We start from the raw sequence: 25,626 nt of genomic DNA on the forward strand, positions 1-25,626 counted from the left end.
GTGAATTTTTGTCTGAAGTCATCCTGTTCATAGATTGCTTTGTAAATACCACTGTTTGTAAATTATTTACAGTTTCACTATAAAATACTTGATTTTAATTAAAAAGCAAAAAAAAAAAAGCCTTAATGTAAAATAAGATGAATAATGAAGTACAGAAGAGGACAAATCAAGGTTGTCACTGTTTGTCAAGCAGCAAGTCGCTTAAATTGAAACTAAACTTTAAAAACTTGAAACGGGTGCCAAACCGGATTCATTTCTCACTTGTCTTTCTGTAGACAAATTTCCACACAGGGCTTTGTGATGCCATTGAACTGAAATGGCACTGAACTGTAGCCCTCCCTGGAAAAAACGATCGATGCATATCACAGTATATGTAAAAGTGCTGAAAATCTTCCAATACATTCACAAAATGACTTCAACAACACATCAGTGTTATGAATTTGGATGCGAGTCAGGTTTACATGAACTGGTCTTGGGCCTGTATTAGTATATTTGCACATGTCGACATGTAAAAAAACACAATTAGTCTTCATACTTTCAGGATTGTGTCAAGTTTTTAATTACACTTCCCATTGGCTCTTAATGGGGTATATGCCATGGAGGAGGCGGGACTTCCCAGGTTCAGCGCCGTTTCCGGTTGCGGTTTGCGACGTGTGGGCGGTTGAGGGCTCCCTCCAGCGCGGTTAGGGGCGGAAACGGCGCTGTTGTGTAAAACCCGGAAGTTGGAAGTCCGTGGCATCTACCCCATTCATTGTTTTGTTTTTTTAAATGTTAAAATGCAACTCTATTCTGATATTACAAAAACAAAAGTTTTATTTACATTAGTTACACAAACGCACACGTTCTAGAATGTCTACATCGGCATTCATACATCAGTAGTTGCCTCATTTTACATATTACGCTCAGTAAGGTTTGTCACATCTTTACAGACGGACTGTAGTCTTCAAACATTGGATATATTCACAGCACTGGAAGGACAATAAGATAAGAACAGCTCTATTTCACTATTGCTGCACACAACATGACGAGTTAGGACAAGGCACGGTGCAAGGCGTCACAAGCCACCTGTTGCCAGAATTTAGTAGGATGCGTTCATTCTCATAGGTAGAAAAATGTCTATATTTTCCTTTAGTTTGGTTTATTTCTAACGTTTGGTTAATAATGGCAAATTTGATTAAAATAATAACATTTTATTTTGAATTGAAATTTGCAAATAAATATTTTCAATGATAAATATCTTTTTACACTACGATGGTTGAGAACGTTACAACACTGCCTGTACAGTTAATAAAAGTTTCACAATAATGACAGTTTGACTCTGGAACAGATCATTCCGGCCACATAGTGCCTAACGTTTTGTATGATTTCCTACTAAATTCTCACCATAAACACATTGTCCACATCTAAGTGTAAACCAAAGAAGTCACAGTATATGAAATCTATACAAACGAGGCCTCACAAGCCAACGTCGGTTCAGCCCGCATATTGTCCCTCGACCCGGCCTCACTTCGGACCGATGATGGGATGCTTTCACAAAGAGGACGTCGTCGAGTCCACCACCTCGCGACCGTTACACACCGCTGGCACGTAGTTGGAGGCGGAGCCTAGAGGACAAAGGTTCCAAAGATATCATTTCATGCAATATTTGGAACGCCGCAACTGACTACCATTTTAGGACTGTTGCATTGGCATATCGATGGGTGAACTGGCCAATTGTAAAACGTAATTAGCGATTAGTTAACTTCAAATGTAGAGTAGTAAAGTTGATTAGTCGTTTCAATCGTGATGATCAGAGTGGTAGAAGTACCACTGGTGGCTCCCTCTAGTGGTATGCGAAGAAATCACAAAATGAAATCTATAAATTAGGAAGTATTTCAGTAATTTTATGTAACTTTTAGGGAGTATTTTGGAAATTCAATAGTATTTATAGGTAACCTTTAGAGAGTATTGAATAGATTTTAAGAGTATGGAACTTTTAGGTATTGAGTATTTTGTAAATATCCAATACTATCCAGGTTAACTTTTAGGAAGTGATAAATACATGTTAAGAGTATTTAGGTAACTTTTAGGGAGTATTTAAGAGATTCAAGATTATTTAGGTCATTTATAGAGAGCATTTTGTATGTTTAAGTTTTAGGTGGCATTTCATACATTTAAAATAATTTAGGTAACTGAGTGAATATTTGGTCGATTTCAAGTGCATTTAGGTATTTAGGCAAGTATTTAATAAATTTAAGAGCATTTGGGTAATGTTCAGGGAGTATTTCAGTAGAATTAAGACTATTTAGGTCATTCACAGGGAGTATTTCATAGATTTAATTTAAAAAAAAAAACTATTATACATTTTTAAGAGTCACTTAGGTAACTTTTGGGAAGTATTTAAAAAATATATTTAGGTAACTTGTGGGCATTTAATAGGCTTTTATTAAGAGTGGTTATTTGAAATTTAGGGAGTATTTTGTAGATTTCAGGAGTATTTAGGTAACTTGTGACTATTTCAGAAATTTAAGAGTAGTCTATTAAGGTATTTAACAAATGTAATACTATTGAGGTCATTTTTTTGGAGTTTTTCCAGTATAATTAAAACTAGTATTTAATAGATTTGAGTATTGATGTACTGTAACTTTTAGGGGGTATTTTGTAGATCTAAAAGTATTTAGAGAACTTTTAGGGATTATTTCGTACATTTTTAAGAGTACTTTGGTAACTTTCAGGACATATTTAGTAAATGTAAAAGTATTTAGGTAAGGTAGTTTAAAAGTGTTAGGTTTATTTTGGGGAGTATTACAGTAGATGTAAGAGTATTTAGTTAACTTTTATTTAAGTATTAGAGTATATCCAGGAATGTTTGGGTCACATGTGAATACTTCTTACTTAGGTCTTAGTACACAACTGTATTTTAATGTCGGCCATTATGTTGGTATTTAGAGAGCCAAGTATTTTTCAAGGTGGTACTTTGTGTAAAAAAAACAACAACTTTGAGAACCACTGCTATAGACAATAGCGCAATCTGATGAGTTCCATTCAAAATATTTTGTGCGCACCTTTGGAGTAACTGGAACTGGGAGCGGAAGCGGAGGCCGACACGGTGGCACTGAAGCGGTTGGCCGTGACCCGCAGCGACGCTACGTTCTTCTGCGGCTGGAAAAGGATGATGTGGACCTTGGGAGCGAACATGCAGCCCAGGACCACCGAGCCGCTCAGACTGACGGAGATGCACATGGTGGTCGTTTGGACCTGCCAGGGCACATGGGAAGGCAGAGGGGTGAATGAAACATGTTGCATTTCCTTCTCCTAAGAAATCACTTGAATGCGCCATCCTTGTTCCTCCAATTGAATGCAGGCTTCACTAGTCGCAAATCTTCAAAAATATTCAGTGTGCTTTGCCATTTTTTCCTTCAAAAGAAAAAAAAAGTAATAAATAAATAAATAATAATAAATATATATAATAATAAAAATAATAATATAGGGCCTTTCAAGGGGCACAATAATCTACAATCTACTGTATAACAATTATAATCACTATAAATAAATAAATAAATAAATAAATACATAAATAGAGTTCTCTGGTTTTTCCCCGTAGGGCAAATTCATTGTACACTGAGATGTCATGCAGAGTAAGGCGGCTGAATCACAATGTCCACCCCTGAGCCATTTGAGAGGTGGGAGGGGGTTCAACACCTTGCTCAAGGGCACTTAATTTGGCAACGCTCCGTCAATTAAGACCACACTCAAGAAATGTACCTTACCACTTTAGTCCAGAGTAACACGGCGAGGTTGTAATTGCAGCCACATCGCAATATTTTAGCAGTCCAGTCCAGTATATTTTGTCCTTACGTGTCCATTTTTTTAAAAAGCCTGAATGTATGGTATGTGCACAATGCACATACTGTATGTGAAGACAAACACGTGCAAGAATGCTAATCATATGTAGCTGTAAGGGGCATGTTAGTCATGTTTCAGCCTCTAATATGAGCTGACTGTTGGGGTCATGTGCCTGAGCACCATCTCTTCCCACGCCACCGGATAGCCCCGCAGTCCAAGAACTGCTATTTGCAGGCGCACAGCATGAAGTCGATATAGCCCCCCCCCCCACAACAGCCAAAACAAACGCAGGAGGAGCTCACACGTTTTTAACTTTGGCCTGTAAAAATACTGTCAGTTGGGGAAAAAAACATTTCAGCAAAGGCTGCTAAGTTATTTTTACTTCACTTGTTTTATATATATAGTCTCTTTTTTTGTTGTTTATTAAAATCTCTGTAAAGTGAAAATAAATGTCTTGTAAACAGAGGTGGCAAATCCAGGTCCAGAAAGTAAAAACCCTGCCACAGTTTGGCTTGCAGCTAGCAGGTAAACGAGCACCATGGGAGCTAACATGTTACTCGTTACTCGTTTAGCTAGCTAGCATCGGGTGCTAAAGCCAAATTGTGGCAGGGTTTTTACTTTCAGGTGCTAGCTAGCTAGCTCCCTAGATAGTACCCATGGTGCTTGTTTACCTGGTAGGGAGCTAGCAATCATCAGGGGCTAAAGCCAAACTGTGGAAGGGATTTTACTTTCTGAACCTGGATTTGCCACCATTGCTTGTAAATTTGACACACCACAATCCTGTCAAATTTCAAAGTATATGGAATAAAGCTTCAAAATTGTTGAAAATCCAGCTGTTGTCTCAACAAGCTGAAATGTTCTTATGGCTACACATTCCTACATGTATATGCCACGAAAAAAAATCCGCTTAAAGCCTCCGTGAGCTGGAATTTATGCCACAGGGTTGTCAAGGGCTTCCATGCTGCGAGGCGCTAGCTATCAACGTGTGTTTTTTCAAGTGAGAGTTTTTATGTGAGTGGGTTTTTTGTTTTTTTGGTTTGTGTGTGGGAGAAATTTTGGGTTCATGTGAGAGCTTTTTGATCAAAGTGAAAGTTTAGTATGTTTTTTTGTTTGTGTAAGACTTATGTGTGAAAGATGGTTTTTGTTATTGGAGTGAGTGAGTGAGAGAGAGAGATTTTTTTTGTGTATGTGTGTCTAGTGTAAGAGAATTTTGGGAATGTAAGAGAGTTTTTGTGTGAGTAAGCGAGTGTGTCTCCCCCTCTCACTCACTCACTCACTCAAACACTCCCCCCCCCCCCCCCAGCATTTTTCTCTCCGGTTGGAAGGGGGCCTAAAGGAATCAACTTAAAAGTAACAATTAAAAAATTAAAAAATAAAACCCAAAACAATAAATAATAATAATGAAATAACAAAATAAATAAAAAATACAAATACAATATTTGTAAAGGATGCAAACAATTAGATCTGAAGTCTCATTTTTACGAAGCAGGGACAGGCAACAAATGCAATTTTTCCAGCGTTCAAATTCATGTTTGAAATTATATTTGTAAAACAGGCAGTCAGTTCAACTTTGCTTCATAAAAAAAAGTATCATTCATTTCTACATTTTATATCCTAAGGACGCAAATGACACCAACATATAGTATTCTGACGGAGCAATAGTTACCCTGTAGTCACTGGCCGTGACGTAGAAGATGGGCTGGAAGGCGAGCCAGATGATGCAGGTGGTGTACATGGTAAAACCGATGAACTTGGCCTCGTTGAAGTTTTCCGGGCACTTCCTGGTCTTGAAGGCGTAGACGGTGCAGAGGACGATGAGGACGCAGTTGTATGTGAGCGACATGAGCATGCTGGAGTCCCTGCTGTTGCACTTGAGGGTGACCACGTCTCTCCGCTCCGGGCTGACCTCCTTCCTCACGCCGGGCACCTCCACCAGCAGCCAGATGACGGCCACCAGCAGCTGGCAGGAGATAAGGGCCCCGCATATGGCCACCTGGGAGGCCGGGCTGATGAAGCGCGGCCGCTGGGCGCCGTCCTTCACGCCGCTGAAGATGCGAGCGATGCGGTTGGTCTTGGTGAGGAGGGCCGAGTAGCACACGGCGAACGACGTGCCCAGGCCCAGTCGGCGGAGCGTGCAAACGGCGGTGGAAGGCTTGGCGATGTAGATGAAGGTCATGCTGTAGCACATGAGGACTCCCAGCAGGAGGATGTAGGAGAGCTCGCGTCCGCTCGCCTTCACCACCGGCGTCTCGTTGTGCTTGAAGAACAGACCCACCACCGACAGGGTGCAAATTATTCCCAAGCAGGAGATGGTGACGGGCCCGATGGCCCACGCGTCCTCCCAGCGGATGTACTCTTCGGGAAGGTCGTAGCAGCCCGTCAGGTTGTCCAGGGGCCACTGGCCAAATCCGCAGTCGGCGCACGTGAACTCATCCTGCAGGTACTGGTAGGGTTGGCAGGGGATGCAGATCCAGCAGCACACGTCCCCGGGCTGCATGCTCTTCACCTCGTTCTTCTTGCAGGGGTCGCTGCACTGGGAGGTGGGCGGCAACAAGCCGCGCCAGCTTACCAGGGTGGTGTTCAGGGTCAGGTTCTGGTCCCAGTAGCCCACCTTCGTGTAGACAAATTTCCCGTCTTCTTTGTGGTAGTGGAAGATGTTGTAGCGGCTGATGCTGTCGCCGACCGAGTCGAAGCGGACCATGTTCTCCGTGTCGGCGGGTCGAAACGGAGCTGGGAGGAACCCATAGAAGAATTAGCGGCTCAACAGACGTTTTAACACCTGAATTACAGTAAAGTCGTGCGATTTTGGAACCACATTTTTCTAAGTTTTGATCTACATGCCGTGCGTTCTTTGATGTGTGCAAAAATGTCACGGCTCACCTCTATTTATTTGCTTCCGGCCGCTTAAGATGCGGTCACGTTGGCAGACATATCTGATATTTGTGATATGATCAAAACTGGATTCGGATTTCAGAGGTCTGATTCCATGCATCTTTTTTCGCTTATGCTCCCATGACACATAACCAAACTGGGCTACATGGGATGAAACATTCCTTTGAATGATGGTGATGTCATCTTCAGTCGACAGCAAGTGGCAAATAGTTTTTTTTTAAAGTATTAATTGTACATGACAAATAATGGAGTTATCAAATTAATTATAGACAAAATATTAACTTTTTAACTGCTGAAAATGGCTCAATGAGTCAAGTATCCCTTTAAGAAAAGAAATAAAGGGGTGGTGGATGATGTCTGGTCGGTGCTGGATTTCACTATCCTTTCTTTTCTTTGGTCCTTCCTCTGGTCTCATGACGGCCTCACGACTCTGGCTGGATTCCGAAGTGTTCGGTTTAGATGAACGGTATGGGATTTTTAAATAGGTTTTAGGTGAACTAATGCATACAGACTCGCACGCACGCACACACGCACATACACACCCACATACAAAATAAAAATGTATAATTTTTTTTTTAATAATAAATAAAAAAAAAGAGAGCAATGATGATGACATGTCAAATCGATAAAATTACCGAATGAACTGAGCTCTCCAGGAAAAAAATTAAAATAAATAAAAGTGTTTAAAAATATCATTTAAATGCCAAACTAAAAAAGGTGTGTCTTGAGCCTCCTCTTAAAAATATAAAAATATTTGCTATGAAATTCCTTCGCTCACCTTCAAACTTGGTCTTCAGGATGAACTCCTTGTAGAACCGTTTGCCATTGCCTGGTTTCATTGCTTCACAGACCTTGGATGTGTTGGAGCACACGGCTTGCCTCATGTTGTGGAGCGCGTAGGCCATGGCGTAAACCGCGTTGACCACAAACATGATCTTGGACTCCTGCTCAAAAGTGCCGTCTCTGAGGCTGCGCTCGCTGCACCCGTGCTCCTGAAGACTGCAGCCGAAGCGGTGCTCCCAGAACTCTTTGAACCACGGATTCCTGGTGTTGGTGTACGGGTTCAGTTTAGTGAAGTAGTCTTCGAACTCTCGGATGGGGTAGGAGGCCAGCTCGATGGTGAAAGCGCCGTCCGCCGCCGTCTCGCTGCCCCTCACCACGCTCTCCTGCGCCCCCCAGCCGTCACTCGCCACCCAGATGAAGGCGACTTTCATGCGAGCGGCCGCCACCAGCAGCTCCCTGGCGTCCTCGCTGCGGGTGAACATGATGACCACCTTGGCGTTGGACTTCTGCTGCAGGGAGCGGATCACGTTCTCGAAACCCTGACGGTTCATGGAGCGGCTCACCTTGGCCGAGGTGGCGATGCAGATTTGGTGAGAGCGGGCCTCTTGCTGGAAGGCGTCGATGCCCGTCTCGCCGTAGTCGCCCTCCGAGGCTACGGTAGACACGTACGTCCAGTTGAAGTAACGCAGAATCTCCGCCATGGCCTTGGCCTGGTAGAAGTCTGCCGGTACGGTGCGGGCGAAGTAGTCATAGCGGGATTTATCGCTTAGCTTGGCGCTGGTGGAGGCGTAGCTGATCTGAGGGATCTGGAAGAGTCGCAAGAGGTTGGCCACCTTCACAGAGAAACAAAAAGAACGTTTACTGCTAGGAAACTGCCACTATTTGACAAAATCGGCTGCATCGCGATCATATGATGTGATGTGGCTATTTCAGATACAATCACAACTTTTACTCAATATATTTTTTACTAGACTTTTTTTTATGGCCCATCTGTGGCTTCTCTCTCGTGTATTAAACATTTATCGTTAGCTATGTTGCAAAACGCTTGTGGGAATTGTCCACTCGGGGACATTTACTTTGGAATTGTCCAGTTGGGGCTTATTTGTGCAAAAAAAAGAAACATTAGCATTTGTTAATTTTGATTTTGGCCCCTCCGGTAACTGTTTTGGTCTCCGCTTTCACATTCATTTCAAGCAAGAGGCGCCTTGCAAGGAACTCGATAGCGTCTATCTGCGTGCACGCCAGCACGACACAGTGGGGAGTTCTTTTTTTTTTTGTTTTGACAGATAACAGCCTCTTAAAATATCTAGTGAGAGAATGGCAAAGTTGTAAGATTCAAAAACAAAGGATGAATGTTGCAGCTCTGTGACAACCGTGGTGTCTTTTGAACATTTAACATTTATTCCACAAAGTCTAAAAACACGGGCACTGTCTTTTCTCCACACCGTGTGCCTCAACTGCCTAAACCTCGCTTGCGTTGCGTTCAAAACCCCGCATCAGAAAAACTTAATTTTGTGATACCTTCACCGGATAAAGGAAAAATCTATTATTTGCATCCAAAAAACAAAATCCATCAAATAATTCAAATTAATTACATTATAAACACAATTCTGACACACTCTAATCTCCCACATGGAAAAAAAGGAAAGTTATTTTACGATAACATGAGAGGAGCACAGTATGGATTTGGACGAAAAACCTCAGCAAACAGGCGCACATGAATATTGAACACACACAGCAACTTGAATACTGGCCTGGGTCATGAAATGCTCCACATCCGTATATTGCAAACATTTTGATTGCTTAAGTTCATTATCCACTAAAAAGTACACATTTGAGAATTTTTTTCTTCTTCTTGACGTTAGTCTAGTCTTAGCTAGTCATTTGCATGAGACAGTTAGATAAAACATTTTCATGTGTTTTCAAGCGAAGAAAACTTGATCAATCGGTTTTTATGAGATGCTTGGAGATGACAGATCAAAAAGCGATCATAAACTAAATGATTTGGTGAAATAAAGTGACATTCAGAAAAAAAACGTCCATTTGAACACATCACTTCTTTACTTCCATCCTTCCATGTGAGTGAAGTGGGTCCTTTCATTGACTTGCAGTGTAACACTTCATCTGAATGGCGCGGTGGAGTGTTTGTCAGTATCAAAATGTTTACTCAGTCAGGGTCCGCATCACGAGCAGCTCGAGCCGTACAACTCGTAGCTAAATGCCAAAACCTGAAATAGCCGCGGAGGAGGATTTTTTATTTTTTTATCAGGCTGTTTTGATGCTCTTAAGCCTCTCTGCTGTGACCGCAATCTACTATCTGTCGGCCCATCACATTGTTCAAATCGTCAAACTTGGCCCACAGACGAAGGAAACAATGTGGAGAAATTTGCTGTTACAAAACACGAGTTAGCCTTAAAGATTGAATTAATGGCCTATTATTGCTCAGTGGTTGGGGTCAGAACCGATAAAAGCACCAATACAAGCACTGACCAAAATGGACAATTTCTAATATTTGTTCCGTGTAATTGTCCGAATTTATTGCCAACAAACTCCTTGCCAATCCGTAAGCATTTCGCTTTGCTGCACTGCTTATTTTTTGCCCAATAATATTTCAGACTCACATGTGCCGCCATGTCAATCATTTGGAACAGATTTTAAATTTGCCCCGTGGGGGCCACCGAGCTGGCACACAACGTCAGCATTTTTTCCATCCTCCGATTGGCTGCTCAGAGCAAAACAAATCCTTACTTGCACTTAATACATATTCATCAAAACTCCTTTCAGATGAATATATGTATTTGTGTTTTAATTTATGTAGGCTCTTGTTTGATCTATTTTTATATATTAGTAGTAGCAGTAGTAGTAGTAGTAGTAGAAGACGGTAGTAGAATTGGTCCTTCAAGACACATTATTTACTTGAGATGGTATCTGTGTGGTGCTGAATAAATTATTATGGTGACAAAGCACAGAAACAAACCAAGCAGAGAACTGGTGTAAAAAAAAAGAAATTTAAAAAATTAAAAAAAGGATAAGAAAGAAGCATTTTTCTCTGTATCCTCACGAGACACCATGGTGATTATTGAACACACACAAGCTTATTGCTGTACTGTGAGCTTGGGAGGTTTCCCAAACAAGGATGTCCTCATGGGTGTAATATTGAAAATTCCCCCTGTTAAGATTAAGCATGATGAAAGTGTTTTTTTATAATATCATTTATTCCTGTCCATAAAAGGAAACAAAACCATTAATCCTGGAGTGTTATTAGAGCCTGTTCATTGTTGTGCATACACTCGCTGGCCAATTCTGACTTTACAATAATCAGTTTTGATTGTCACTTTAAGAGAGCTATTTTTATTTATTATTATAAAAAAATTTTTAATTGTTTAAAATCATTGATAATAATATATTCTACGCAGCCCCACTAGTCTAAATTCCGGAATAGGAGTTAAGCAGCAAAATTCTGCAGTTTTTATCAATATCAGAAGGCGGCCATTTTGCCACTTGCTGTCGAGTGAAAATGACATCACAGTTGCTCAGGTCTCAGGTAGCAACCAATCACAGCTCCGTTTCAGAAAACAGGTGAGCTGTGATTGGTCGTTACACGAGCAACTGTGATGTCATCTGCAGTCGACAGCAAGTAGCAAAATGGCCGCCTCCTGCGATGGATAAAAATGGCTGGATTTTGTTGAGTAACTCATATTCCACGAATGTAATATCAATCAGTATGTCATGTTTAGACTAGTGAGGTCACACAACACATTATTGTCAAGACATTTTTAAGGAGGACTTTCCCTTTAACTCATTCACTGCCATTGATGGCTATAGACGTCAAAAATTCATTTGAACTATTTCTATTAGTTGAACTTTTTTTTTCCACTTTTGTTAACGAGAGCATAAAAACCTAGAATTTTGTATTGTACATTTAGAACAGATATAAAATTCATGACTAATCTTGAGTTAACTAGTGAAGTCATGTGATTAATTACAATTAAAAAAAAATAATCGCCTAATGCCCCTAATAAAAAAATAAAAGATTATTAAAAATGAGGGGTGTCAGACGATTAAATGTTTTAATTGTAATTAATCGCATGATTTCAATAGTTAACTCACAATTAATCACAAATTTTATATCCGTTCTAAATGTACAATAAAAAAAATCTAGGTTGTCACACAACATTTTTTTTTAAACTAATAAATCAAATGAATTTTTGACGTCTATAGCCGTTAATGGCAGTGAATGAGTTAATGTAAAACTGCACCAGTAGTTAGTGGTAGGTGGATAGAGAAGTATGGTAGGTAGATCAGTCAATTGGTTGGTTAGGAAGTTCCGAGCTAGGGTTTGTAAAGCGCTCTTAAGGTAAACATGCAGTTAGAGTAGGAAGGCAGTAAGAGTTGGGTCGTGTAAAGAAGGGGGTCAAGTCAGTGAGAAATTAAAAACGTAATCGGCACGTACCCACGCATTCGACCTCCTTATGCTGCAACAGCCCAAAGACAAGAGACGGCACAGGCGGCGCCCTACCAGCTCTTGAGGGTATGAAGTGAGTCAATGTGATGGATGCAGACAGGCACGCCACACGCCCGCTAGTGCTTCTTCCGTGTGCGCTGTGGACTTACATAAAAATCGCCCACTGGTGCCTTTGCATTGATGTTGCATTTGTATGCACAATCTTTTCTGTCCTCAGCCAACAGCACGGGCAGGCAGGTATGAAGACGACATTAGGCGGGCAGCTAAGTGGCGGGGTGTGACACCGGCCAAGATTCCTATTTAAAGTCACGCGTTCATTTTGACACCATAACTGGAATGATACCAATTAGACGCTCGTTACAGTTCAGTGCTTTCATCCGCGAAAAATGGGTCCGCCTGCTCCGCGCCATCACGTCCGCCTCAGTGAGCGCGCTCAAATATGCGTTATGGAGGATTACATTTCCACATCCATGAGTATTATGAGCTAATTAGATTATCAGTTATGCTGGCCATTGCTCAGACTGTGACGTCACTGTGTGATTCAGGACTTTCTTATTATAAGCAATTGATTGACCAAAATGAAATTCTGTCTTCCAGAAACATGGTAGCTATACTACTAAATATGCATAATAGTGTACTGTACTTGTAGTCACCAGCCTGGCAGAATAAGCCCAGAAACAATGACAAATTGTTTTTAGCATAAAACAACAACAATAATTGGGTTTTAACCAGTGGTGCATTTTTTTATTGAACCATTATTTTTGCATGTCACGTGACAACTAACCCCAAAATGACTGAGACATGTTACCCTAAAGTATCATGTTGACTAATGCTAGCTCTAGTTTAAAGTTAGCTAAAACAGAACAATGGCAAGATTCTTGAATCTCTCCTCGAATGAGTCCGCATGAATTGCTGCTAGAATTTGTGTATGGACGACGTTTGTTTGAAAATATGTAAAGATAAAATATTTTAATTTGGGTTGTGCAAAATGGTTAATTGGCGTTCGTCTCAGCTGAGAATGTGGTGTTCACTTCTCAGCCATGACATGACCCCTGACCATAAATCTATGGGAAGAAAATTAGTCCACTTTTTTGTTGCACCTTCTAGTGGAGACGATAATAACAATGTGACAACTTACCCCTGTGACAACATGCACCGGTCTCTCCATACTATGCACAAATCTTTTTTTTTTTTTTTTGGTGCCAAATCCAAATAAAGTTTTACGAGATTCTAATCCAGAGTGTCGGAATAAAGGTAAGACATATGGAATACTGTATAGACTGCTTCCTAACTCATGTCGCCGTCATGATTTCACTCTCTCATCTCTTTCATCTCTACATGGAAAGTCCATCTGCATGTCCCAGAGGTGCGTGTCATGTGGAAGCCTCCAGCGGATGACATTCAGGCAGACACTTGAAGACTTGCGGCATTCTCCATCTTAACCTCTCCCTGAACGGCCCAGAAAAAGTGCTCATGCTTTGTATAATATATAAGGATACCACACATAAAGGAATCATCCACTGGAGCCACAATCTTTTACGCGGAAATCTATCCAGCATGCACGTTTCCCTCCTCCAACACACCTGAATCAAATGATCAGCTCGGCCGCACGCCCGACAGAAGCCTGATTAGGTGAACTCCATCAAATATCCTGACAAAAACACAGTAATCCCTCCACGGTGAGCTTTATTCCAGTTCTAAGCTGTAATAACATTCTGTCTAATTGAGCCAAGATTCACGTCCTAGTTTTGGGAAAGCCCAATCGGCACATAAGCCAAACTCAATTCTCTAACGACTATGAAGAAGGATGAATGTCCCCCTCTAATAACCGACTTCACAAAAAGCTTTGAACCACCAGCGTTAGTATTGTTATTGTGGTGGCCTCGACACAGCAGCAGATTCTTTCATGTGATGAAAGAGAAACGGACTGTGTAGGTTTCAAACTTGACATCAGCAAGCCTTGCTTCACTGAGGAGTGTCGCCGTGATGTGCTAATTGGGAGCACAGCTACTGTGCTGTCTGTTGCACGGAACGTGTTAAGAAGTTCACGCACAAACACGACACTTCGGTGGCAAGTGCGAGGACAGGATGGTGGAAGCCGAAAGATTTAACAAGCACGTTGTATGAACTAAAAGAACTTGGTCAACACCATTCTTATTTCCAACCTGCGCATTTGGCAAAGGAAGCTCCGGTGGACAGTTTATGCGCAAAAAAACAAGTTCAGAAATGTGAAATTCCATCCGTGTTGTAAAGTAATGTATGGCAGTGGTGTTATATTTTTCTTTTGTACATTTTGCTAAAATTTCAAAACACACAATCTGTTGATGTAGAAATGAGATATTGGAACAGAATCCGAATTGGCCGTTAAGACAAGCGCTGTAAACGCACATCAGAAATCAAGGCTAATTCCGTCTTCCACCAGATGGTCACAACTGCTTCTTTTGTATTATGCGAAGACTTGACAAGGAGGACAAAAAAAAAAGATGATGAAAGTGTCTAATTATGAGAGAATCCTTGTCGGGCTCATGAGAGATTGGCTCATCTTCCATTAGTTTCCTTTTTTTGCTGCTCGCCAAAGGAGAAATCTCACAGATGGCTCGGAATAGATGCTTGTCCTAAGTTTACGAGGATCCTTCTTGGCAGATCTCCTTGAGACACACAATTTTGGGAAAGAAGTAGGGCTGGGTTAAAATTTTTGTATAATAAATAGTAAATCAATATTCCTCTTCAAGCCCGATATTGATTCATAAAACCATGGATCGATTATTTATATATTTGTTTCCCCCATAAATTCTTAAGAAAATACCATTTTAAAGGTCACATTTTTTGGTATCTTATTGTTTTCTTTACTGTTCACATGAATTTAAAGGTATTTTCTTAATTTTTTAAATACCTGACTTATTGCACTTTAAAAACAATTCTGAATCTTTTTAATTTATATTTACAATTATTGAACTATATAATGAAAATATTTTCATCGGATCCTTGCTGATGTCAATATTTGCGTAACACTTAAGTGATTATAACAAGTGCTATTTTCATTGATAAATAAATCATTTAAATAGTTCCTCTGCAAAATGTAATTTGGAATTTAATGTCTGTGGAGTTTTTTTTTAAAATCATGTCCTTGATATTTAAGAAGAATTGATGTTCCATAATTAATCAATATCGGATTGAATATCCAGCCCTAGAAAGAAGTACATATATATATATATATATATATATATATATATATATATATATATATATACACGTCTCTGTGTGTATATATGTTTTATATATATGTATGATGAAAACAAATCTTATTTTCCACACTTTTACTGCCAAAATGTATTTGCCATTATATGTCCTATGATTTGCAACATATTTCTTAAGAAGCTTATTTCATTTGTGTACAAACAGGATTTTTGTCCTATTTCTCAAAAGAGACAGTGTGTATTATTTAGTGCCATCTAGTGGTGAACTAATAGAATGCAGCACTTAGGTGCTGCAGAGAGACTGCCCGGTGAGCGGGAACGGTGAGCAAGAACGCACTGGAGAAGCTAACAAGAGAGGTGCCGGCTAGCACAAGCTAGCTGGAGCGGCTAACAAAAGCAGCTAGCAGGAGAACCTAGCAAAAGCTAGCGAGAGCAAAGAAGAGGGAGACAAGCATCCTAATACGGTATTCAGGTGAAGTTTTCTCCTTCGAGTATCCGTAGCATAAAGATGGCGGTGAAACATGGCAGCCACCTGTAAGGCGTGGTGCAACCTATCTAATATAATTAGCGATTACTAGACTTACGATTATATAAAGGAATGTATGTTGATGTCATGTAACTGATTTTTGGGGATGTTTTTGGAATTAATAGTGTTCTTTTAAATGAATGAATTATTATTTAAACACTAAATAATACACACTGCCTCTTTAATATGTATTTTTATTATAAAAACGAACACATCTGACCTGATCTAAAATGCCAAGGTTCGGCAGCCATTTTGCATTAACACAATAGGTTTAAAAAAGTATGACTTTTCGTTATTGCGATGGTTTAAAGAAGAGACCGGGGTCGACGGCTCCCCTCTTTGGTGGAGATTTTCATGCATGCCAGATCCACCACACCAGCATCTATCGAAATTCAAACACAATCTGCTTCTTCCTCTGGTCGTTGAATCGGTGGAGGCTGGTGTCTGTGGATCTCACTCTGCTTCGTCTGTCCTTCCTTCCTTTCCTCAGTCTCTTCTTTAGTCTCTTGAGGTCTCCCTAATTTGTTGGAATTGAGATGTTTCTGGGGTTGGTGAAGGACTCTGGTTGGTAACCCGGTGGGTAGTAGGTAATGTCTGGCCGGCGCTGGATTTCACTTTCCTTTCTTTTCTTTGATCCTTCCTCGGGTCTCCTGACAACCTCACGACTCTAGCTGGATTCTGAAGTATTCGGTTTAGGTGAACGGTATGGGATTTTAAATAGGTTTTAGGTGAACCAATGAGTAACACAACATACTCACCCACATACAAAATTTTAAAATTAAAATTAAAAAGAGAGAGAGAGCAATGATGATGACATGTCAAATCGGTAAAATTACCGAATGAACAATACTGAGCTCTTAAGAAAAGAAAGAAAAGAAGAAAAAAAGAAAAAAAAAAGAAGAGACTATAATGGCTTGTTAGTACATCGTAATATTCTTTCATTCTTTAACCCTATGCGAATTCAGCTCTTTATTAGAGAACAGCAAATTATGCAGAAAGCACCGAAACATCGAACGGTTAAAAGATTCAACCTGAATGTTCACTCTCGGATTTTTGTGAGCAGTGTATAAAAGCTCCTCTTTTGCCTCCATTCACAGTCGCTATCAAAACAGACAGTTGAGCGAGGAATAAGTTTCATTTTGTGCCTGGGTGGTCTAACTAACACGTTGACAGGCAAGTGGCGCAAACACGCTGTTCTTTTGACAGAGGCGTCGGCATCACAACAAGGAAAAGAGGTCGCTATTGCGCCTGTGGCTTTCAGCGAGGACGCCCCGTTGTTAAAAAGGGACTTCAGGAGACACACTCATGAAAAACCTCGTCATTCAGCATCCACCCTTACTGGACTCGTGCCCAGAACCGAACATGTTAAGTCACGCAGCGGCGTCAAATCATCATCGCTTCCTCCTCTCTCATTGTTACTTTCTGTGTGGAGGTGCTGGCAATTACAGTGCAAAAAAAATAAATAAAAAAAATAAATAAAAAAAATGTTTTTATGCTCCCACAGGGAGAAGCAAAGGAACTACAAATAGATTTGGTTATGAGATGCCATCCAACACACTTTTTTCTCTCATGCAAAGCACTACAAAGCAAGCAGAGACTCAATAGAGCTTAAATACAAGCGTATACATATAGCCAGATGTCAAAAGCAGCCATAAAGTGATAAACTGTCAAATTTATAATGCTTTTATTTTTTTTTAAATATGTAATAATCAAGGTTTCACTGCTACAATATATAATTCATGTGTGTCTTATAGAAATACAAAATTGTAATAATCTTGCCATCTTAATGGCATCATCATGCCAAAACTCACCCAACTCCGCAAATCCATCGTCTTTACGTTTTCCCCTTAAGGCTTTCTAATGTAAACAAGAAAAATGCAATTGTGACTTGTCATATTTTCTTCTGAGCTGTCAATCGAAAAGATGCCCTTTTTTTTCTTTTTTTTTTAGTAACTTCACTTAAGGAAGAAAACTAATACATACACATTCAGCGTACTTGAAAGAGCACGATGAAAGTAAATTAACTGCGTCAATAATAGATGAGCGCTAGGCGTGTTAGCACACGTGTACAAGTACACTTCAACAATATTGTAGCAGCTTATATAATTCGAGAATACCGCATACACATAATCGAACCGTCGCAGGTTGATTAATGTCAACGAGGCACACAAATCCACATACAGTACATACACAGCGGCAAATACGCTGATTAACATGCGTAAACACATCTGCATATTCATGAGCTCTCTTCGTCACCGACACTTCAGGTGTTATGTCAATTATTAATGCTATGCCGCGCAGGTTGTGTTTACTACAACACACAAGAACATGTTGACTGTCTCGAAATTAAGAATGTGGCACTTTTTTCAACCGATTTGAGGCTTGAACTCTTTTTGCATTCATTTGCATTAGAACATTATTCAGATTTTTACTACAAATAAAACAGGAGAAGAAAAGACTGTGTGCATACATTATTGCACCTCACATTACCGCATGCTTTTTCACAACTATATTTGTAACAAATATGTGTTTTGTTTGGGGGGAAAAATAAATGATCAGATTAGGCACTAACATCGCTCTAAATGTAATGTATCATTGTCTAGTAGACATTATGTAATTGTTAATAGTAGTACGCGAGGGCAATTGGAATGCAAGAATTATGCTTGAATGAAAAATAAATAAATATTTATACGGTCGACGCACTAGTGGCTAGCATATCTGCCTCACAGTTTTGAGGTTCTGGATTTGAAATATGACAGACAGATGCTGTGAATGGATGCATGGATGGATGGAAATATTTTTTAATGGATGGATGGGTAGATGGATTGATAGTCAGATGAATGGATAGACAGACAGACAGATACTGTGAATGGATGGATTGGTAGAAAAATGTGAATGGATGTATGTGAATGGATGGATGGATGGACAGATGGATGGACGGACAGATGGACGGATGGATGATAGATGGATTGATAGACAGATGATTGGATAGACAGACGGACAGATACTGTGAATGGATGGGTGGATGGATGGACAGACGGACGGCTTGCATGGAAAGATTTATGGATGGATGGATGATAGATGATTACAGATACTGTGAATGGATGGATGGATGGATGGACAGATAGAAAGCATTATGGACGGATGGATGACAGATGAGAGAGATGAATGGATGGATGTATAGATGGATGAATGGTCGGTCAGATGAATGGACGGACAAATAGATGGATGCATGGTTGGATGACAGATAGTGAAATGAATGGAAGGGTGGACAGACGGATGGAGAATAGATGGATGATGGACGGATGGATGGATGATAAATGGATGGATAGACAGATGAATGGATCAATGAAAAGAATAATAGATGAATGGATTAAAAGTGGGTGAATGCATGAATTTGCATTTACCTGGATGGAAACATCACTGTAGGATCCACCGATGACCCCCGAAATGGCCAACGGGACCTCATTCTGGATGGGTCGCGACCCGTCCGGGCAGATGAAACCTGGGTCGTGCACCTTGGTGAGGGACGCCCTGACAAAATCGAGCGACTGCTCCAAAGCGTAGGTGTCCTTCGAGCAGCTGTCAAGGATGTGCGCCCCCAGCTGGAGTCCAGGAAGGATGCGATCGCTGGAATTTATCTCGTCGAGCGCCAGCAGCATGGCCTCCAGCCTCTGGATCCCGCGCTCCGCGTTGATTTTACCGCAATCCTCCGTCCCTTCGCCTTTGTGGTGCACTGGGAAGAGGCCGCCGATCACCAAGTCGCCGTCCATGAGGATCTCGCGCTTGGCCGCCGGGGGGAGTCTGGACATGCTGGGCAGGCTCCCTGGGACCAGCAGCTCGAGCAGGAGGATGTGAAGGGGCCAGTAGGAAGGCACCGGAGCGGCCGACGACCGGAGCGGCGCGATGGTCAGCATGGCGGGGGCAGGAAGTTGGGATCAGTGTATCAAAGAGGAGGGGAGGTGGTTGCTTACAGAGAGTTTGTGCCTCCTGACACTGGACACAGCATGATGGATACTTCCTAGAAGTGAAATGAAGAATCAATACGGTCAACCCTTTGCTTTATTTTAAATGTTTTAAGTGTCTTAAGGTAGTTATATGTTTTTTATGCTAGAGCATACAGAAGGCGTTGAAGCAGTCAATGAACTGCAGAGAACATGTGAAGCAATGGTATTAATTACAAAAACGAGTATAAGAGATCAACCAGGGCCATGTTGCAACAAGCTACTTTACCCCCAGTTTTAAACAGATTTGTGAATAATGATGAAACTTAGCTGTATTCAAATGTTAATTGCTGCAAAACGGAAAATGGATAGAAATATATTTTTCCTGATGAAAGAAGCGACTCTAATCTTTCTTTTGGTAGGTTCCATATTTTATAGCAATAGAACACAATATTCTGTGGGCCTTGCATAATCAGTCAAAATCCTGTAAAACAGCCGGGAGCGAAGGGGGTTGCTTCAGTGAAAATGGCTGGGAATGAATGACTTAAGCAGCAAAAATCTTGCCTCTTTTATCTATATATAAGGCGGCCATTTTGAAAATGACATTACAGTTGCTCAGGAGTCAGGTAACAACCAATCACAGCTCAGCTTCAGAAAACAGGTGAGCTATGATTGGTTGTTGCTTGAGCCCTGTCGACAGCAAGTGGCAAAATGGCCGCATTTTGTTTCATAACTCAATATATATAAAATATTCATCAGAATGTCATGTTTAGACTAGTGAGGTCACATATAACATATTATAGTCAAGAGATGTTTGACTACCCCTTTAAATCTGATAATAAATAATACCAGCAAATTGGGGGCCATAAATACAGAGAAAAAAAAATGCTTTTGAATGGTGATTTGGGGGGGGGGGGGGGGGTGTTAAATGTTGCTGACGGGATTTTACGTTAATTAAGGCAAACGTGAAAATGTCAATTTTTTCTCCTGAGATGTGACATCTGTAGATATTCCAGACACTTCCCGAGGGAGGAGGATTTTCCCAGCTTACGATGAGATGACACATAGATGGTGGTGCTCCTCAATGAAGAGGGGGGGGGGGCAGTTGCCATGGTAACTTGCTTGGTTAAATAAAATAATAAGTGAGGGTTGGACTGCAGGGAAGCGGGCAGCGTATGCTAATATGGATCTCGACAGAGGCGAGCGTACTGGTTTTTGATTTGTTGTGATGTCGACTAAGAGTGCTCATTAAATTATTTTAGTGATGCCAAACATGCTTATTTATTCATATTCCATTGTTGTTTTTCAAACTTTTTGCACACGCTAGGTAATATTTCCTAAACAGGTTGTTGACCCAAAAATACTGTTAACAATCTTGTAGGGAGCTGCGCGCTGAAATGTTCTCCAAGAACAACAGGAAGACAACAGGAAGGTACGAGTCTAATGAATGCTGCATTCCCCCGCTCGGGATAAATATTACATCAGGTTGTGGGTGGCAGCTCGAGCGACGCATTGACGAATGCACTGCTTTGCATCCAGCGAGGAGGTTCGCCGAGAGTGTGACGACGTGATCCAAGTTGCGTCTGAGGGTTCGACAAGAAGATCACCAAGCCGGCGATACATTTGACCTAACAGAGTCAAGGTCAAAGTCCGATATGAAAAAAAAAAAAAAAAAGCTAATTGCATTTCTGCGTTGGAGCAGATGGCAGCTTTCTGGTTGCGAAGGCAAGGTCGCCGTGTGAATTAATGGCGCCATAAGGAACAGCCAATTAGGCGAGCCTTTGTGAACTAGGCCAAATGGAGGTCGGAGGTCTCGCGAAAGCCTAAGAAGTGCAAATGCAGTCAGACGCCATAGAAGACATGAAACGCCCGTCATCAAAAAGACGCATTTCCTCATTTGAAAGACAACCGGGGCTCGATCAGCCTTCAAATGATCCCATCAGCCTTCAATCGGGTCATTAAAAGGACGGCGTTGCGGACGCAGCGGCGGACGCAGCGGCGGAGTGCGTTCGTGCTCCCAAAGTAGGAAGCAGTCAGAAAGGACTTGTCCAGTCGCCATTAGCATAAAAGATGCCTTGAGAACTGCATTCTTCGTTGTCTCGTCCAAATTTAGCCGGTGTGAGTCAGTGCAGACTCCCTCTCAGCGATGCCGTGATTGGACGACAACGTGTAAGTGTGTGTGAAGATGTTAAGTGGGAGCCAAACATAACAAGAACCACATTTGCTCGAGTCCAGCATTCGTGATGCATCCATCCGTCCATCCATTTTCTATAGCGCTCGTCCTCATTAGGGTCACAAGTGAGCTCAAGCATCCGTTCACACTTTACTTTCTCACCTATGGACAATTTTGAGTCATTAATTCCATATATGGACATGTTCGTGTATGTGCGACAGATAGATAATAAGACGGAGAGGAAGCAAAGCACACTGGTGTAAACAATTTACTGTAGATGCTCACTGAGCTGAGGTCCAATTGGTGTTGACATTTTTCTGAAGAAAATTTTGGTCCACCTCCAAATAATAATAATAATAATAATAATAATAATATGTTCTATGCAGCCCCACTGGCCAACAAAAGGTATTCTGGTTAATATTGCGTTAGTGGCGTTAAACAGCAAAATCTAGTTTTTGCCATTTGCTGTGAAAATGACATCACAGTTGCTCGGGTCTCAGTTAACAACCAATCAGAGCTCAGCTTCAGAAAAAAAACGTGAGCTCTGATTGGTTGTTAACTGAGACCTGAGCAACTGTGATGTCATCTTCAGTCAAAAGTAGGTGGCAAAATGGCCGCCCCCTGAGATGGATAAAAACGTCTGCATTTTGCTTCATAATTCATATTCCAAAAATGTAATATTAATGAGAATGTCATGTTTAGACTAGTGAGGTCAATTATAACATATTATTGTCCCAAAAAATGTTTAAAGGATACTCTGTGTGTTTAGCTTCACGAGAGTTACTGCAATTATTACGTTAACCAACCTACCAATAAGCTGTTGACTTTAAGACAAGATGTACACTGGAATCTAGTGTGTAATTTATTAATTATTGATTACAATTAATAATTCATTGTCATCTAGCGAATAGATGAATTAATTCACATTTTTTTTAAGAGTCCTTCACAATCATAATAAACAATAAAGTGTTTAGAAATGAATACCTCTCAAAACAGTGACAATTAAAAACTTTATTTCTTTTAAATGTAGCCGTTATTGTAGCCGGTGGGTGTAAATGAGATTTAATTGGCTGTTTTTGGATGTGATGTGAATGTTTAGTATAATTTCAGTAAAATCACTCAAACCATGTATCCATTACATTAGATTGATCTGACATTAAACGTGCACACTTTGGCGGAATCCTCCAATTTACAAGGGTTGACATTTAATTTAAAACACTAATAATAGCAAGAGCGGTGAGATGTCGTAAAAAAAAAAAATTTTTTTTAAAAAACACTGACAAGATAATCATTTATTACTGAGATTGAGTATTGTGCACAACATCAGCCAAACGGCTTTAATTGGCAAAGACAAATGGCCTTGTAAAATAAAGCAAGGGAGATTGTCTATAAAATCAGCGACATGCCCACAGCTAATAAGGAAAACCTACCAGTAACTCCCTTCATCCTCATCTCATGTGCCTCCAGATTCCCTTTGCACCTTATGTTTCTAATCGCTTTGGTATTTCAGTGCCCAAAAGTGTAGTGTGCCATGCAAGTTGTTTGTTGATTTTCACTAACAAGCACGTTGCGTGTGGAAAAGCATGGCAGAAAGTGACAGTGACAGCTCCAAGCCGCTTGTCATCAATCACTGTCAAGATCTCACATCCGATGGCCAATAGATTAGGTACATGTGCACAGTCAGATCTTAATGCAAAGGCTGTTTATTTTTTATTTTTTTCTCCCCATTTTACACCACTGTAAAAGACACTCTATAATAACCTTATTGTGGTATATGTATCAAAACTTTGCATTATTATTTTTGTAATACCAGATTTTTTTTTAAATCATGCAAGTATGCAGCCAAGTGAACCTAATGAAGTACCCGGGGAATTGAATGTTGCGTTTACATATTTCTTAGAAAACATTGTAAGTGTAAAACGTCACATTCAGACGTGGATTACGGTTTTTACTAGCACTTCGTAACTTTGCTGAATGGTTTTGGTTATATTACCTAAAAGTGTTCATCTAATTCTATACAGGTTAGAATACAATGTATGTCTCATTCAGGAGATACGTATTAAAGAGGGGGGAAAAAAAGCAGTTTCTTACCTAAAACGTTATTGGCGTGCAGCTTTCCTTGGCGACCGCGAACGCACCGCGAGCCGCTTCTTATGACCAGCAGCGTGCAGATGTTGTCCTCTTTGGAACGTGTTTGCCAGGCTCCTGCTTGGATCTGTCCTTGGTTCTGAAGTGTTTGCACACACACACTGGCAAAACTCCTTCGTGCTCTCCAACTTGCCAGCCGTCGGACCACTGAACCTGCAGCCAGGTCCAGCCTCGCGCAAAAAGACCAGCTCCAGAGAATAACCGAACTCGACTTGTGAATAAAGTGGAGTTGTTGTTGTTGTTGTTTTTTAAAACAACTTCAAGAGTTTTCTCGTCGGGAAGCTGTGAGAAGGAAGTTGAAAAGAAGAAGGAGCTGGAGAATCTTCGGCTGGTGGCGGAGGTGCAACACGGACGCACCTCTGCTGCTCTACTGAGCGCAAACGCGACCACGCTGCGCGCTCCCGACTGTCAGCCGCTTTCAAACAAAAGCCCAACTACACACACAGGCTGGGAGAAGCTCGGTTTTGAACAAAACTACAGACGAGCAGGAGCAATCACACACACAAAAAACATAATAATAATAATAATAATGATAATAATAAGAATAAACACAAATATGCTTCTTTTTTTTTATACAGTCTGAGTTCCCCGCTCCAATTTTGTGCTTGGATCAATTAAAAAAAATTGTACATTTAAAAGCTTTCATGAAGGACTGTCAAACTCATTCACCTTTCTCATTGAATCCCATCCAGTTGAGTGTTGCATGCACTCTAAAGCTGGAAGCTCTTTTGTGTTTTTCAGCCCGTCCTTTCATGGAATAGGTCGACTGTAGCTCATTTGTAAGGGCTTGGTCTTTGAAACCGGAGGGTCACAGTTCAAGCCCCCCCTGCACAGTGATACTGATCTCCTTCCTAGCTACAGTGAGCAAGGCATCATTGACTCACATCCCAAGCTCAGACACATTACAATATAGTATATGTCAGGGCTCGGCAGCTCTAACAGCCATTTGAACCCATTTCATTTTTTGGGTCAAATTTTTGCTGCAGACAACCTCCCCCCGACCCCTTCCTAATAAGATTGTGGTCTGGCAACGGGTCTGTGGCACCACCACAAAGAATTTCTAAATACAGTTAATGACCAAGATGTGATGGCAGCGTAGATCTTCATCAAGAAAATGATCATAAATTAAATCCCCTTTTATGCAGAGTAGCTTGCTCAGAAGTAAGAGGTTACGTGGTGGCCCATTCCTTTGTTACCTCAAGACAAATGCAGTTAATATCGGGTATTGAGTTGGGATTTGGCTGCTGCTCAAATTAAGCTACCAATATGAAGTCCAGGGAGATCTCCAAGCAAGTGAAGTAAAAAAAAAAAAAAAAAAATCTATAAGAGAGCGATGGAAAGAAACATTCGATGTGACCAAATAAACAGAAAGAAATAAAGTACTTCTGAGGTCAACCTGAGACAGATTGCACACATCTTTAAATAGAACGGATAACCCAGGGGTGCTCAAGTTCGGTCCTCGAGAGCCCCGATCCAGCCTGTTTTCCATGTTTCCCTCCTGCAGCACAGCTGAATCTGATGATCAGCTAATCAGCAAAGCGATGCAGAAGCCTGATAACGATCCCGATCATGAATCAGGTATGTTAGTGGAGAGAAACATGGAAAACAGGCCGGATGGGGGCTCTCGAGGACCGAACTTGAGCACCCCTGGTATAACCAGTAGGGGCAAATTG

General features: G+C 41.0%; 1 protein-coding gene across 1 annotated transcript; it reads right to left on the reverse strand.

The window, feature by feature from the left end:
• Nucleotides 1–535: 535 nt before the first annotated feature.
• grm2b (glutamate receptor, metabotropic 2b) lies at nucleotides 536–24,395 on the reverse strand. The gene is made up of 6 exons (XM_086086436.1): nucleotides 23,897–24,395; nucleotides 19,096–19,709; nucleotides 7,496–8,333; nucleotides 5,492–6,555; nucleotides 3,045–3,237; nucleotides 536–1,604 (listed from the first exon to the last, which is right to left on the reverse strand). Exons 2-6 carry the CDS (start codon nucleotides 19,603–19,605, stop codon nucleotides 1,531–1,533), a joined length of 2,679 nt encoding a protein of 892 aa, XP_085942562.1. The 5' UTR covers nucleotides 19,606–19,709; nucleotides 23,897–24,395; the 3' UTR covers nucleotides 536–1,530.
• Nucleotides 24,396–25,626: the final 1,231 nt, after the last annotated feature.

Source organism: Leptonotus elevatus, chromosome 10 (assembly GCF_054856555.1).
Source record: "Leptonotus elevatus isolate MCC_2025b chromosome 10, RoL_Lele_1.0, whole genome shotgun sequence".
In the NCBI taxonomy this organism is placed as follows: Eukaryota; Metazoa; Chordata; class Actinopteri; order Syngnathiformes; family Syngnathidae; genus Leptonotus; species Leptonotus elevatus.

What these genes read in the sequence shown, in the direction of transcription:
- grm2b (XM_086086436.1), bottom strand. Translation starts at nt 19,605, where the DNA reads ATGCTGACCATCGCGCCGCTCCGGTCGTCGGCCGCTCCGGTGCCTTCC. An exon ending in ACAGTGATGTTTCCATCCAG is followed by an intron (nt 8,334 to 19,095) that starts GTAAATGCAAAT and finishes TTCTCTGTGAAG; the next exon opens with GTGGCCAACCTCTTGCGACT. An exon ending in CAGTTCCAGTTACTCCAAAG is followed by an intron (nt 1,605 to 3,044) that starts GTGCGCACAAAA and finishes TTTGTCCTCTAG; the next exon opens with GCTCCGCCTCCAACTACGTG.